Here is a 15470-nt window from a genome sequence, read left to right as displayed (position 1 = left end):
ATGAATGTTGCTATAAATTATTTGATATTTGGACTGTTCTTGTGCATTTCAGTGTGTTCATTGAACCAAACGCAGTATCAGTGTAAATGCGAGGGTCTGTTTGTTTGGCCGAATGACACGTGTCACTCATACGAGGCCTGTGGTGTCATCACTGATGGTTCATGTACATGTATCAATGCCCTTCCAGTCGATGGACAGTTCTGTCAAGGTGAGACACTGACATCATTCAACAACAGCATCAGTTTTCTCACTTTAATTAAATTGTTCTGTTTTTCCTGCTTTGATTTTACTGCATTTTGCTACTGGAATTGACAAACTGATTATGTGCTTGTTTTTGTTTGTAATTAACTGTGTAAGACACATGGGCCCGGTTTCACAGACAGGGCTTAGACTAAGCCAGGATTAGGCCTTAGTTCAATAAGGGTATTTAAGTAGCTTTTATAAACGTACCCTAGAAAAAAACATTACTGGTGTGCATCTTAAGACAAAACAATTGCACTGACATATATTAAGATATGTCAGTACAAGTTGCTTTTAGTTAAAACAGCTCAAACATGCATTTTAGTCTGGGACTAGCTTAAGCCTTGTCTGTAAAACCGGGGGATGGTCTATTGCATGTAGTTTTGGAATAAAAATATTAATAACGCAGTAATGTTTTTTAAAAAATATACAGCTTAGGCTACAAAGAAGCTAATTAAAAAAAAAAAACTCATGTTTTTTAATTTTTATTTTAAGTATTTAATTAATTGTACTAATTGTTGTGCTCAACCTGCTTCCGTTTGTTCTTGCAGTACTACCTTCTAAGTACATGATTGACATTGACGTGAGATTCTTTGACTTGTTCGTGGTGAACTACTTACGAAATATCATCAGAAATATCAGCCTGCCTTTGACTCTGAGCAACAGCATAAATGTCACAGATATCGACATGACCACTGGTGAGAGCAGAATGTTTCATCATGTCACATACTAAGATGAGTTCAGTATTAGGACAAATTGACAATTTGAACACAGATTAATAAATCCTATTCTATTACAGTGTGTGGGTTAAATGGAACAGAATATGAGTGCAAGTGTGAGGAGCATCATGTTTGGCCCAATGACACCTGCAGGGCCTATCAGGTGTGTGATGGCATTGTGGGAGGCACTTGTGGATGTATTCAAGCTCTCCCTTCACAGGGTCCGCTTTGCCAGAGAGGTGAGAAATCACATTACATCACAAATGTACTGGTTGTAATTGTTGTAACATGACCAGTATGAGTTTACTCAGTGACACTTGACACCTTTGGTTGTTTGAAAGCTTTAAATTTGAACAGTTCTGCAATAGCTTCTCAATCTTTTTTCCCAGACATCAATGAATGTGAAGATGCAGTGTCAGTTTGTGGTCAATACTCAGATTGTATTAACATCATTGGGAGTCACATGTGTTCATGCTGGAGTGGATTTAATACCTCCAATAAAGACAGTCCTGTGAGCCGCAATAACTCATGTCAGGGTAAGAATTATCCACTGATTTTGTTTTCTGTTTTTTTTTTTTTTTTTTTTTTTTTTTATTTTATAAAATTGAGAGTACAGAGCTGCTGTATCTTTACAGTTTGTGTGAAATCTGCTGTGAGCTTTAGCTGTTCCTGTTTGAGGTGTAATATCACCAAACAAATAATTCATTTTCTTTTTTCCCATCTTTGAATTATAATGTGAATACTTTTGTTTAAATACCAGAGTTCTTTCATGTCTTTAGCCTTTTTGCCTAATTTAATACTGTATAAAATAATAGTTTTGTTATTTTTTTTTTTATTTTTTTTTTTCCATAGATATAAATGAATGTATGTTCAGTCCATCTGTATGTGGTCCAAATTCCATCTGTGCAAATGAAATGGGAAGTTACAATTGTTCGTGTTTGGATGGATTCACTGCAGCAAACTCAAGTCTCACCATCAGCATCAATAACACATGTAGAGGTAAATCATATAATCACATTTATATAGAGTCTAATTTTGGAAATGTTGTTTAACAGTAGAACAGCAGTTTATTTTTTTCAACTGTTGCATACAAAATTTTATTCATCCTCTATTTATAAAGTTATCAAAACATAAAAAAAAAATAGATTTGAATTAAAGTGACGTTCATATTTGAGTGTTCCTAATAGCAACAATACCTTTTTTTCCTCTCTTCCTGTAATATAGATGTGAATGAATGTCTAAACACATCAGTGTTCTGTGGTCCAAACTCTCATTGCACCAACCTATCTGGGAGTTACAACTGTTCCTGCTTGAGTGGGTTTACTGTAACAAATATGAATAAACCTGTCAGCATCAGTAACCCATGCAATGGTGAGCATTTAGAAAATATAGTTCATGATGTATTTGATTTATATTGTAAGTAATTTTGACAGAAATATCAATTCAGTCTATTAAATGGTTTGGTGTGTGTTTCTGTTACTTATACTGTATTTTCAGCCATGATAAAAGTTCCTTAAATACATGCTGGACTTACGTATATATAAAAAAAAAAACTTGCATGAAATCCTAATCTTTTTTGCTTGAAAAATTAGTATCTGTTAATAGTTTCCTTTTGTGAACATTGATTATCGTATTTTTAGGTAAAAGGGCATAGTCATAATTTCTGAATGTGTTTTTTTTTTTTTTTCTACAGTGACTCTACCTTTGACTGAATATCTGATTGAAATTCAGATCAATAGTGTGGATAGTAGCATCACTGATCAGCTGAGGACCCTTCTGATGTATTTTAATTTGCCCTACATAATCAGTGACAGCACTAACATTACAGAAATCAACATAACTACTGGTATGAGCTCTGCCTCTGCTTTGTAATGTTAAATAGCTAAGATGAAACTTTATACACCATGAATGTTGCTGTAAATTATTTGATATTTGGACTGTTCTTGTGCATTTCAGTGTGTTCATTGAACCAAACGCAGTATCAGTGTAAATGCGAGGGTCTGTTTGTTTGGCCGAATGACACGTGTCACTCATACGAGGCCTGTGGTGTCATCACTGATGGTTCATGTACATGTATCAATGCCCTTCCAGTCGATGGACAGTTCTGTCAAGGTGAGACACTGACATCATTCAACAACAGCATCAGTTTTCTCACTTTTATTAAATTGTTCTGTTTTTCCTGCTTTGATTTTACTGCATTTTGCTACTGGAATTGACAAACTGATTATGTGCTTGTTTTTGTTTGTAATTAACTGTGTAAGACACATGGGCCCGGTTTCACAGACAGGGTTTAGACTAAGCCAGGATTAGGCCTTAGTTCAATAAGGGTATTTAAGTAGCTTTTATAAACGTACCCTAGAAAAAAACATTACTGGTGTGCATCTTAAGACAAAACAATGGCACTGACATATATTAAGATATGTCAGTACAAGTTGCTTTTAGTTAAAACAGCTCAAACATGCATTTTAGTCTGGGACTAGCTTAAGCCTTGTCTGTGAAACCGGGGGATGGTCTATTGCATGTAGTTTTGGAATAAAAATATTAATAACACAGTAATGTTTTTTAAAAATATACAGCTTAGGCTACAAAGAAGCTAATTAAAAAAAAAAAAAAACTTATGTTTTTTCATTTTTATTTTAAGTATTTAATTAATTGTACTAATTGTTGTGCTCAACCTGCTTCCGTTTGTTCTTGCAGTACTACCTTCTAAGTACATGATTGACATTGACGTGAGATTCTTTGACTTGTTCGTGGTGAACTACTTACGAAATATCATCAGAAATATCAGCCTGCCTTTGACTCTGAGCAACAGCATAAATGTCACAGATATAGACATGACTACTGGTGAGAGCAGAATTTTTCATCATGTCACATACTAACATGAGTTCAGTATTAGGACAAATTGACAATTTGAGCACAGATTAATAAATCCTATTCTATTACAGTGTGTGGGTTAAATGGAACAGAGTATGAGTGCAAGTGTGAGGAGCATCATGTTTGGCCCAATGACACCTGCAGGGCTTATCAGGTGTGTGATGGCATTGTGGGAGGCACTTGTGGATGTATTCAAGCTCTCCCTTCACAGGGTCCGCTTTGCCAGAGAGGTGAGAAATCACATTACATCATAAATGTACTGGTTGTAATTGTTGTAACATGACCAGTATGAGTTTACTCAGTGACACTTGACACCTTTGGTTGTTTGAAAGCTTTAAATTTGAACAGTTCTGCAATAGCTTCTCACTCTTTTTTCCCAGACATCAATGAATGTGAAGATGCAGTGTCAGTTTGTGGTCAATACTCAGATTGTATTAACATCATTGGGAGTCACATGTGTTCATGCTGGAGTGGATTTAATACCTCCAATAAAGACAGTCCTGTGAGCCGCAACAACTCATGTCAGGGTAAGAATTATCCACTGATTTTGTTTTCTGTTTTTTTTTTTTATAAAATTGAGAGTACAGAGCTGCTGTATCTTTACAGTTTGTGTGAAATCTGCTGTGAGCTTTAGCTGTTCCTGTTTGAGGTGTAATATCACCAAACAAATAATTCATTTTCTTTTTTCCCATCTTTGAATTATAATGTGAATACTTTTGTTTAAATACCAGAGTTCTTTCATGTCTTTAGCCTTTTTGCCTAATTTAATACTGTATAAAATAATAGTTTTGTTATTTTTTTATTTATTTTTTTGTTTTCCATAGATATAAATGAATGTATGTTCAGTCCATCTGTATGTGGTCCAAATTCCATCTGTGCAAATGAAATGGGAAGTTACAATTGTTCGTGTTTGGATGGATTCACTGCAGCAAACTCAAGTCTCACCATCAGCATCAATAACACATGTAGAGGTAAATCATATAATCACATTTATATAGAGTCTAATTTTGGAAATGTTGTTTAACAGTAGAACAGCAGTTTATTTTTTTCAACTGTTGCATACAAAATTTTATTCATCCTCTATTTATAAAGTTATCAAAACATTAAAAAAAAATAGATTTGAATTAAAGTGACGTTCATATTTGAGTGTTCCTAATAGCAACAATACCTTTTTTTCCTCTCTTCCTGTAATATAGATGTGAATGAATGTCTAAACACATCAGTGTTCTGTGGTCCAAACTCTCATTGCACCAACCTATCTGGGAGTTACAACTGTTCCTGCTTGAGTGGGTTTACTGTAACAAATATGAATAAACCTGTCAGCATCAGTAACCCATGCAATGGTGAGCATTTAGAAAATATAGTTCATGATGTATTTGATTTATATTGTAAGTAATTTTGACAGAAATATCAATTCAGTCTATTAAATGGTTTGGTGTGTGTTTCTGTTACTTATACTGTATTTTCAGCCATGATAAAAGTTCCTTAAATACATGCTGGACTTACGTATATATAAAAAAAAAAACTTGCATGAAATCCTAATCCTTTTTGCTTGAAAAATCAGTATCTGTTAATAGTTTCCTTTTGTGAACATTGATTATCGTATTTTTAGGTAAAAGGGCATAGTCATAATTTCTGAATGTGTTTTTTTTTTTCTTTTTCTTTTTCTACAGTGACTCTACCTTTGACTGAATATCTGATTGAAATTCAGATCAATAGTGTGGATAGTAGCATCACTGATCAGCTGAGGACCCTTCTGATGTCTTTTAATTTGCCCTACATAATCAGTGACAGCACTAACATTACAGAAATCAACATAACTACTGGTATGAGCTCTGCCTCTGCTTTGTAATGTTAAATAGCTAAGATGAAACTTTATACACCATGAATGTTGCTATAAATTATTTGATATTTGGACTGTTCTTGTGCATTTCAGTGTGTTCATTGAACCAAACGCAGTATCAGTGTAAATGCGAGGGTCTGTTTGTTTGGCCGAATGACACGTGTCACTCATACGAGGCCTGTGGTGTCATCACTGATGGTTCATGTACATGTATCAATGCCCTTCCAGTCGATGGACAGTTCTGTCAAGGTGAGACACTGACATCATTCAACAACAGCATCAGTTTTCTCACTTTAATTAAATTGTTCTGTTTTTCCTGCTTTGATTTTACTGCGTTTTGCTATTGGAATTGACAAACTGATTATGTGCTTGTTTTTGTTTGTAATTAACTGTGTAAGACACATGGGCCCGGTTTCACAGACAGGGCTTAGACTAAGCCAGGATTAGGCCTTAGTTCAATAAGGGTATTTAAGTAGCTTTTATAAACGTACCCTAGAAAAAAACATTACTGGTGTGCATCTTAAGACAAAACAATGGCACTGACATATATTAAGATATGTCAGTACAAGTTGCTTTTAGTTAAAACAGCTCAAACATGCATTTTAGTCTGGGACTAGCTTAAGCCTTGTCTGTGAAACCGGGGGATGGTCTATTGCATGGAGTTTTGGAATAAAAATATTAATAACACAGTAGTTTTTTTTAAAAAATATACAGCTTAGGCTACAAAGAAGCTAATTAAAAAAAAAATAATCATGTTTTTTCATTTTTATTTTAAGTATTTAATTAATTGTACTAATTGTTGTGCTCAACCTGCTTCCTTTTTTTTCCTGCAGTACTACCTTCTAAGTACATGATTGACATTGACGTGAGATTCTTTGACTTGTTCGTGGTGAACTACTTACGAAATATCATCAGAAATATCAGCCTGCCTTTGACTCTGAGCAACAGCATAAATGTCACAGATATAGACATGACTACTGGTGAGAGCAGAATTTTTCATCATGTCACATACTAAGATGAGTTCAGTATTAGGACAAATTGACAATTTGAACACAGATTAATAAATCCTATTCTATTACAGTGTGTGGGTTAAATGGAACAGAATATGAGTGCAAGTGTGAGGAGCATCATGTTTGGCCCAATGACACCTGCAGGGCTTATCAGGTGTGTGATGGCATTGTGGGAGGCACTTGTGGATGTATTCAGGCTCTCCCTTCACAGGGTCTGCTTTGCCAGAGAGGTGAGAAATCACATTACATCACAAATGTACTGGTTGTAATTGTTGTAACATGACCAGTATGAGTTTACTCAGTGACACTTGACACCTTTGGTTGTTTGAAAGCTTTAAATTTGAACAGTTCTGCAATAGCTTCTCACTCTTTTTTCCCAGACATCAATGAATGTGAAGATGCAGTGTCAGTTTGTGGTCAATACTCAGATTGTATTAACATCATTGGGAGTCACATGTGTTCATGCTGGAGTGGATTTAATACCTCCAATAAAGACAGTCCTGTGAGCCGCAATAACTCATGTCAGGGTAAGAATTATCCACTGATTTTGTTTTCTGTTTTTTTTTTTTTTTTTTTTTTTTTTTAATTTTATAAAATTGAGAGTACAGAGCTGCTGTATCTTTACAGTTTGTGTGAAATCTGCTGTGAGCTTTAGCTGTTCCTGTTTGAGGTGTAATATCACCAAACAAATAATTCATTTTCTTTTTTCCCATCTTTGAATTATAATGTGAATACTTTTGTTTAAATAGCAGAGTTCTTTCATGTCTTTAGCCTTTTTGCCTAATTTAATACTGTATAAAATAATAGTTTTGTTATTTTTTTATTTATTTTTTTATTTTCCATAGATATAAATGAATGTATGTTCAGTCCATCTGTATGTGGTCCAAATTCCATCTGTGCAAATGAAATGGGAAGTTACAATTGTTCGTGTTTGGATGGATTCACTGCAGCAAACTCAAGTCTCACCATCAGCATCAATAACACATGTAGAGGTAAATCATATAATCACATTTATATAGAGTCTAATTTTGGAAATGTTGTTTAACAGTAGAACAGCAGTTTATTTTTTTCAACTGTTGCATACAAAATTTTATTCATCCTCTATTTATAAAGTTATCAAAACATTAAAAAAAAAATAGATTTGAATTAAAGTGACGTTCATATTTGAGTGTTCCTAATAGCAACAATACCTTTTTTTCCTCTCTTCCTGTAATATAGATGTGAATGAATGTCTAAACACATCAGTGTTCTGTGGTCCAAACTCTCATTGCACCAACCTATCTGGGAGTTACAACTGTTCCTGCTTGAGTGGGTTTACTGTAACAAATATGAATAAACCTGTCAGCATCAGTAACCCATGCAATGGTGAGCATTTAGAAAATATAGTTCATGATGTATTTGATTTATATTGTAAGTCATTTTGACAGAAATATCAATTCAGTCTATTAAATGGTTTGGTGTGTGTTTCTGTTACTTATACTGTATTTTCAGCCATGATAAAAGTTCCTTAAATACATGCTGGACTTACGTATATATAAAAAAAAAAACTTGCATGAAATCCTAATCCTTTTTGCTTGAAAAATCAGTATCTGTTAATAGTTTCCTTTTGTGAACATTGATTATCGTATTTTTAGGTAAAAGGGCATAGTCATAATTTCTGAATGTGTTTTTTTTTTCTTTTTCTTTTTCTACAGTGACTCTACCTTTGACTGAATATCTGATTGAAATTCAGATCAATAGTGTGGATAGTAGCATCACTGATCAGCTGAGGACCCTTCTGATGTCTTTTAATTTGCCCTACATAATCAGTGACAGCACTAACATTACAGAAATCAACATAACTACTGGTATGAGCTCTGCCTCTGCTTTGTAATGTTAAATAGCTAAGATGAAACTTTATACACCATGAATGTTGCTATAAATTATTTGATATTTGGACTGTTCTTGTGCATTTCAGTGTGTTCATTGAACCAAACGCAGTATCAGTGTAAATGCGAGGGTCTGTTTGTTTGGCCGAATGACACGTGTCACTCATACGAGGCCTGTGGTGTCATCACTGATGGTTCATGTACATGTATCAATGCCCTTCCAGTCGATGGACAGTTCTGTCAAGGTGAGACACTGACATCATTCAACAACAGCATCAGTTTTCTCACTTTAATTAATTTGTTCTGTTTTTCCTGCTTTGATTTTACTGCATTTTGCTACTGGAATTGACAAACTGATTATGTGCTTGTTTTTGTTTGTAATTAACTGTGTAAGACACATGGGCCCGGTTTCACAGACAGGGCTTAGACTAAGCCAGGATTAGGCCTTAGTTCAATAAGGGTATTTAAGTAGCTTTTATAAATGTACCCTAGAAAAAAACATTACTGGTGTGCATCTTAAGACAAAACAATGGCACTGACATATATTAAGATATGTCAGTACAAGTTGCTTTTAGTTAAAACAGCTCAAACATGCATTTTAGTCTGGGACTAGCTTAAGCCTTGTCTGTGAAACCGGGGGATGGTCTATTGCATGTAGTTTTGGAATAAAAATATTAATAACACAGTAATGTTTTTTAAAAATATACAGCTTAGGCTACAAAGAAGCTAATTAAAAAAAAAAACTCATGTTTTTTCATTTTTATTTTAAGTATTTAATTAATTGTACTAATTGTTGTGCTCAACCTGCTTCCGTTTGTTCTTGCAGTACTACCTTCTAAGTACATGATTGACATTGACGTGAGATTCTTTGACTTGTTCGTGGTGGACTACTTACGAAATATCATCAGAAATATCAGCCTGCCTTTGACTCTGAGCAACAGCATAAATGTCACAGATATCGACATGACCACTGGTGAGAGCAGAATGTTTCATCATGTCACATACTAAGATGAGTTCAGTATTAGGACAAATTGACAATTTGAACACAGATTAATAAATCCTATTCTATTACAGTGTGTGGGTTAAATGGAACAGAATATGAGTGCAAGTGTGAGGAGCATCATGTTTGGCCCAATGACACCTGCAGGGCCTATCAGGTGTGTGATGGCATTGTGGGAGGCACTTGTGGATGTATTCAAGCTCTCCCTTCACAGGGTCCGCTTTGCCAGAGAGGTGAGAAATCACATTACATCACAAATGTACTGGTTGTAATTGTTGTAACATGACCAGTATGAGTTTACTCAGTGACACTTGACACCTTTGGTTGTTTGAAAGCTTTAAATTTGAACAGTTCTGCAATAGCTTCTCATTCTTTTTTCCCAGACATCAATGAATGTGAAGATGCAGTGTCAGTTTGTGGTCAATACTCAGATTGTATTAACATCATTGGGAGTCACATGTGTTCATGCTGGAGTGGATTTAATACCTCCAATAAAGACAGTCCTGTGAGCCGCAATAACTCATGTCAGGGTAAGAATTATCCACTGATTTTGTTTTCTGTTTTTATCTCTTAAAATTGAGAGTACAGAGCCGCTGTATCTTTACAGTTTGTGTGTAATCTGCTGTGAGCTTTAGCTGTTCCTGTTTGAGGTGTAACATCTCTAAACAAATCATTTATTTTTCTCTTTTCCATCTTCTTGGAATTATAATGTGTATGAATGTCTTCAGATACCAAAGGTATTTCATGTCTTTGGCTTTTTTTGCCCAATTTAAAACTGTAAAATCATAAGTAGCCATTTCATTAAACATGGTCAATTCTCAAACAGTATATAGAACAGTGCACAGGGTCATACACACAAAGACAAAACACCATCAGGGTAACGCATATGACACAAAAAGTAATGCAATAAACATTAACTAAATAATATAAAATGTAACACAAAACACACTAATGTACATTACTGATAACAAATATAAGATTGTAAGATATTATATAAGATATTTACTTGCAAAAACAATCAATTTGATATTATTTTACAATAAAAATACATATAATGTGATGTTAAACCATTTACAGTTTTGCACCATATATAGTAAGGTAACTTACAGTTAACTAATTAACATGTTTTTCATGTAGCATTTTTAGGGTTTTTTCTGTAAAAACTAAAAACATTTTTACAATGTACAGAAAGTTAGTCATTACCTTGGAAACTGTTTTGCATTATATGCATACACTTTTTGTTCAGTTCTAATTTGTATATTTTGTCTTGAATTGTAAACTTACACAACATCGTAATTTCAGTGTGTCCTATTTGGGACATAATTTTTGACCCTTTACGTAAGAATGAGTGACCCAAACAATTTTTTTTCATGTATCTTACATTTAATAAAGATGTGGATGAATGTGTTGAGAGATCAGATGTCTGTGGTCCAAACTCAATCTGCAACAACACTGTTGGGAGTTACAATTGCTCTTGCATGAGTGGATATAATGTAACAGATCCAAACCTCCCTATAAACAGCAATAACACATGCAGAGGTATGATATTCATTATTAACGTTTTGACTCCCATCAGTGTTTGGGCTGAACTCTTACTGTTGTAATTTTATTTGCATGAAATAAAACTTATTTTAATATTTAAAAAAAAAAAGAAAATTTAATATAAAGCTTTTTTTAATATGAAATAAAACTTTTTTTAATAAAATAATTGCTTGTTTTAATAACATTGTGTTTTCCCCCCATAGATATAGATGAATGCGTGTTCAGCCCATCTGTATGTGGTCCTGATTCCAACTGCACAAATGAAATAGGAAGTTACAATTGCTCATGTTTGGATGGATTCACTGTAACAAACTCCAGTCTCACCATCAGCATCAATAACACATGTAGAGGTACATTCTATATTCAGATCTCTGTGTTCTCTAACATTGAATAATGAACTAGATGTTTTTTATACACCATTAGTCCAATCAATTTTATTACAATAAATTTTTTAATGCTAACATTATGAATTTACAGTGTTTCCTACTTTGGATAAAATATTTTAAATGTAATATTAGATTGTAATGTTAGGCAATTAATGAATTGACCTCCAAATTCTGTATGAGTGACCTAAAGAGGAAAATCAGGTTCTCAGAGGGTTTTTTTTTTTTTTGTCTGTTTTGTCATTTGTCTTCTTTTAATAAAGATGTGGATGAATGTGTTGAGAGATCAGACGTCTGTGGTCCAAACTCAATCTGCAACAACACTGTTGGGAGTTACAATTGCTCGTGCAAGAGTGGATATAATGTAACAGATCCAAACCTCCCTATAAACAGCAATAACACATGCACAGGTATGATTGACAGCTGAAGCTCTGAACTTTTTGTTACAGTTTGTACTGCCTGAACCTTCTGTTAACCATTCACTTTATCAATTATTTTATGTCAGACATTCAAGAATGTGTTGACTCATCATCAGTGTTTAGGCTAATCTCTTACTGTTGTAGTTATAATTGCAGGAAATTAAACTGTAATTTCAGTAATTCTTACTTTGGATAAAATTTTCTAAATGTAATATTAGATTATATTAGGCAATTGATGAGTTTATCCACATTCTGAATGAGTGACCTAAAGAGGAAACGGTTCTTTTTTTGTCTATTTTCTTTTAAAAAAGATGTGGATGAATGTGTTGAGAGATCAGACATCTGTGGTCCAAACTCAATCTGCAACAACACTGTTGGGAGTTACAATTGCTTGTGCATTAGTGGATATAATGTAACAGATCCAAACTTCCCTATAAACGGCAATAACACATGCAAAGGTATGATTGACAGCTGAAGCTTTGAATGTTTTGTTACTGTTTGTACTGCCTGATCCTTCTGTTAACCATTTACTTATCAATTATTTTATGTCAATATTCATGAATGTTTTGACTCACCATCAGTGTGTCCATCGAACTCTAATGCTGCCTTCACATGCTATCGGAATTATCGTAAATAGTTTCCTAGTTAAAAATTGGACATGAGTGCCTTCTCTAGTCGTATATACCACTGGGAAGCTCTGGGAAAATTTTGATACCCAAGTTCCCAAGTTGAGCATGCCATAAAATTTAAACATGACGGATAGGGAGAACGATTGCTGCTGTGACTGGTATTCTTTATTAGTTTTTTCACAACAGCTACATCTCTTTGTTTCGTTGTTAAAGTAGTGCATATTTACATATATGAATAATTATTTAAAGCATATTGAATGTTTTATACACAGCGAAAATAGCCTGTATTTGACCGAAATTCCAGAATCGTCAGCAAGCTGGATAGCGGAGTGAATGTTTATATGTTTGTCAATAAATAAGACGCTAAATATCATTTTGGCTTTAATAAGATTTTCCTAATAAATAGGCAAGAATAAACCTTGTGTCCTCCATGATTCCTGTTCTTTCTGACAAAAAAAGCTCTTGAATGCAACAAGCTCATAATTTCCGATAACACATCTCTCCCCCCCATAGATATAGATGAATGTCTGTTCTGTTATCCATGTGTTGTTTTTTTGTTTTGTTTTGTTTTTTGTTTGTTTGTTTTGTTTGTTTTTTGGGGGGGGGGGATTCTCATTATGTATTTACATATGAATGACTGACACAAACTGTTCTTTTCCTCTGAACTTTTTTTTTAATAAAGATGTGGATGAGTGTGTTGAGAGATCAGACATCTGTGGTCCAAACTCAATCTGCAACAACACTGTTGGGAGTTACAATTGCTCTTGCATGAGTGGATATAATGTAACAGATCCAAACCTCCCTATAAACAGCAATAACACATGCACAGGTATGATTGACAGCTGAAGCTCTGAACATTTTGTTGCTGTTTGTACTGCCTGATCCTTCTGTTAAGCTTTTACTTTATCAATTATTTTATATCAGATATTCAAGAATGTTTTGTCTCACCATCAGTGTTTGGGCTGAACTTTTAATGTTGTAGTTATAATTGCAGGAAATGAAACTGTTTTTAAATAATTGCCTGTTTTAATAATATTGTGCTTTCCCCCCATAGATGTAGATGAATGTCTGATCAGTCCCTCTGTATGTGGTCCTGATTCCAACTGCACAAATGAAATAGGAAGTCACAATTGCTCATGTTTGGATGGATTCATTGTAACAAACTCAAATCTCACCATCAGCATCAATAACACATGTAGAGGTACATTCTATATTCAGATCTCTGTTCTCTAGCATTGAATAATAAACTAGATGTTGTTTTGTACACCATAAGTTCAATTTATTTTATTAAAATAAATAGCAAATATGTTTTAATGCTAACATTATGAAGTTTCAGTAATTCTTACTTTGGATAAAATTTTCTAAATGTAATATTAGATTGTTATGTTAGGCAATTGATGAGTTTACATCCACATTCTGAATGAGTGACCTAAAGAGGAAACGGTTCTTTTTTTGTCTGTTATTTTCTTTTTAAAAGATGTGGATGAATGTGTTGAGAGATCAGACATCTGTGGTCCAAACTCAATCTGCAACAACACTGTTGGGAGTTACAATTGCTCGTGCATGAGTGGATATAATGTAACAGATCCAAACCTCCCTATAAACAGCAATAACACATGCAAAGGTATGATTGACAGCTGAAGCTTTGAATGTTTTGTTACTGTTTCTACTGCCTGAACCTTCTGTTATGCTTTTTATCAATTATTTTATATCAGATATTCAAGAATGTTTTGACTCACCATCAGTGTTTGGGCTGAACTCTTACTGTTGTAGTTATAATTGCAGGAAATTAACCTGTTTTAAATAATATTGTGTTTTCCCCCCATAGATATAGATGAATGTCTGTTCAGTCCATCTATATGTGGTCCTGATTCCAACTGCACAAATGAAATAGGAAGTTACAATTGCTCATGTTTGGATGGATTCATAGTAACAAACTCCAGTCTAACTATCAGCATCAATAACACATGTAGAGGTACATTTTATATTTAGATTTGCATTTACTCTAACCTTGAATAATTAACTAGAGCTTATCCATGTGTTTGTTTTGTTTTGTTTTGTTTTTGTTTTTTTAATTCTGAATTATTTATTTACATATGTATGAGTGACCCAAACTGTTCTTCTCCTTCCTAACTTCCTTTTAATAAAGATGTGGATGAATGTGTTGAGAGATCAGATGTCTGTGGTCCAAACTCAATCTGCAACAACACTATTGGGAGTTACAATTGTTCATGCTTGAGTGGATATAATGTAACAGACCCAAACCTCCCTATAAACAGCAATAACACATGCAAAGGTATGATTAACAACTGATCAATTATTTTATGTCAGATATTCATTATACATTTTTTGACTCACCATCAGTGTTTGGTCTAAACTCTTACTGTTGTCATTTTAATTGCATGAAATAAGATTATTGGCAGATTATTGGTGAAGTAAAAACAGTTTAAAAAGTTAAACAAAACAAAAAGGTTATAAGGGTGTAAATTTATGAAAATGATGTGTTTGGGTTGAACTCTTACTGTTGTTGTTATAATTGCAGGAAATTAACCTGTTTTAAATAATTGCTTGTTTTGATAATATTGTGTTTTTCTCCCATAGATATAAATGAATGTCTGTTCAGTCCATCTATATGTGGTCCTGATTCCAACTGCACAAATGAAATAGGAAGTTACAATTGCTCATGTTTGGATGGATTCATTGTAACAAACTCCAGTCTAACTATCAGCATCAATAACACTTGTAGAGGTATATTTTATATTTAGATTTGCATTTACTCTAACCTTCAATAATTAGCTAGAGTTTATCCATGTTTTGATTTGGGGGTTTTTTTTTTCATTATTTACATATGTATCAGTGACCCAAACTGTTATTTTCCTTCCTAACTTCCTTTTAATAAAGATGTGGATGAATGTGTTGAGAGATCAGACATCTGTGGTCCAA

At 33.8% G+C, this 15470-nt stretch overlaps 1 protein-coding gene across 50 annotated transcripts in view; it reads left to right on the top strand.

The window, feature by feature from the left end:
- Nucleotides 1–15470, top strand: part of adgrf6 (adhesion G protein-coupled receptor F6) — a 58189-nt gene that overhangs the window by 12202 nt on the left and 30517 nt on the right. For 47 of the 50 annotated variants that reach the window (XM_051874459.1, XM_051874458.1, XM_051874457.1 and 44 more), the window contains 11 exons: nucleotides 53–208; nucleotides 792–938; nucleotides 1040–1198; nucleotides 1349–1495; nucleotides 1812–1958; nucleotides 2184–2330; nucleotides 2653–2805; nucleotides 2916–3071; nucleotides 3657–3803; nucleotides 3905–4063; nucleotides 4214–4360. In XM_051874459.1, coding sequence (XP_051730419.1) covers nucleotides 53–208; nucleotides 792–938; nucleotides 1040–1198; nucleotides 1349–1495; nucleotides 1812–1958; nucleotides 2184–2330; nucleotides 2653–2805; nucleotides 2916–3071; nucleotides 3657–3803; nucleotides 3905–4063; nucleotides 4214–4360 — 1665 coding nt within the window. The remainder of the gene's footprint in view (nucleotides 1–52; nucleotides 209–791; nucleotides 939–1039; nucleotides 1199–1348; nucleotides 1496–1811; nucleotides 1959–2183; nucleotides 2331–2652; nucleotides 2806–2915; nucleotides 3072–3656; nucleotides 3804–3904; nucleotides 4064–4213; nucleotides 4361–15470) is intronic. The other 3 variants (XM_051874484.1, XM_051874486.1, XM_051874485.1) reach the window with 3 other exon arrangements.

This window comes from Ctenopharyngodon idella, chromosome 20, assembly GCF_019924925.1.
Source record: "Ctenopharyngodon idella isolate HZGC_01 chromosome 20, HZGC01, whole genome shotgun sequence".
NCBI lineage: Eukaryota > Metazoa > Chordata > Actinopteri > Cypriniformes > Xenocyprididae > Ctenopharyngodon > Ctenopharyngodon idella.
Note: the sequence above shows the minus strand (reverse complement) of the source record. Positions and strands in the feature narration are given on the sequence as shown.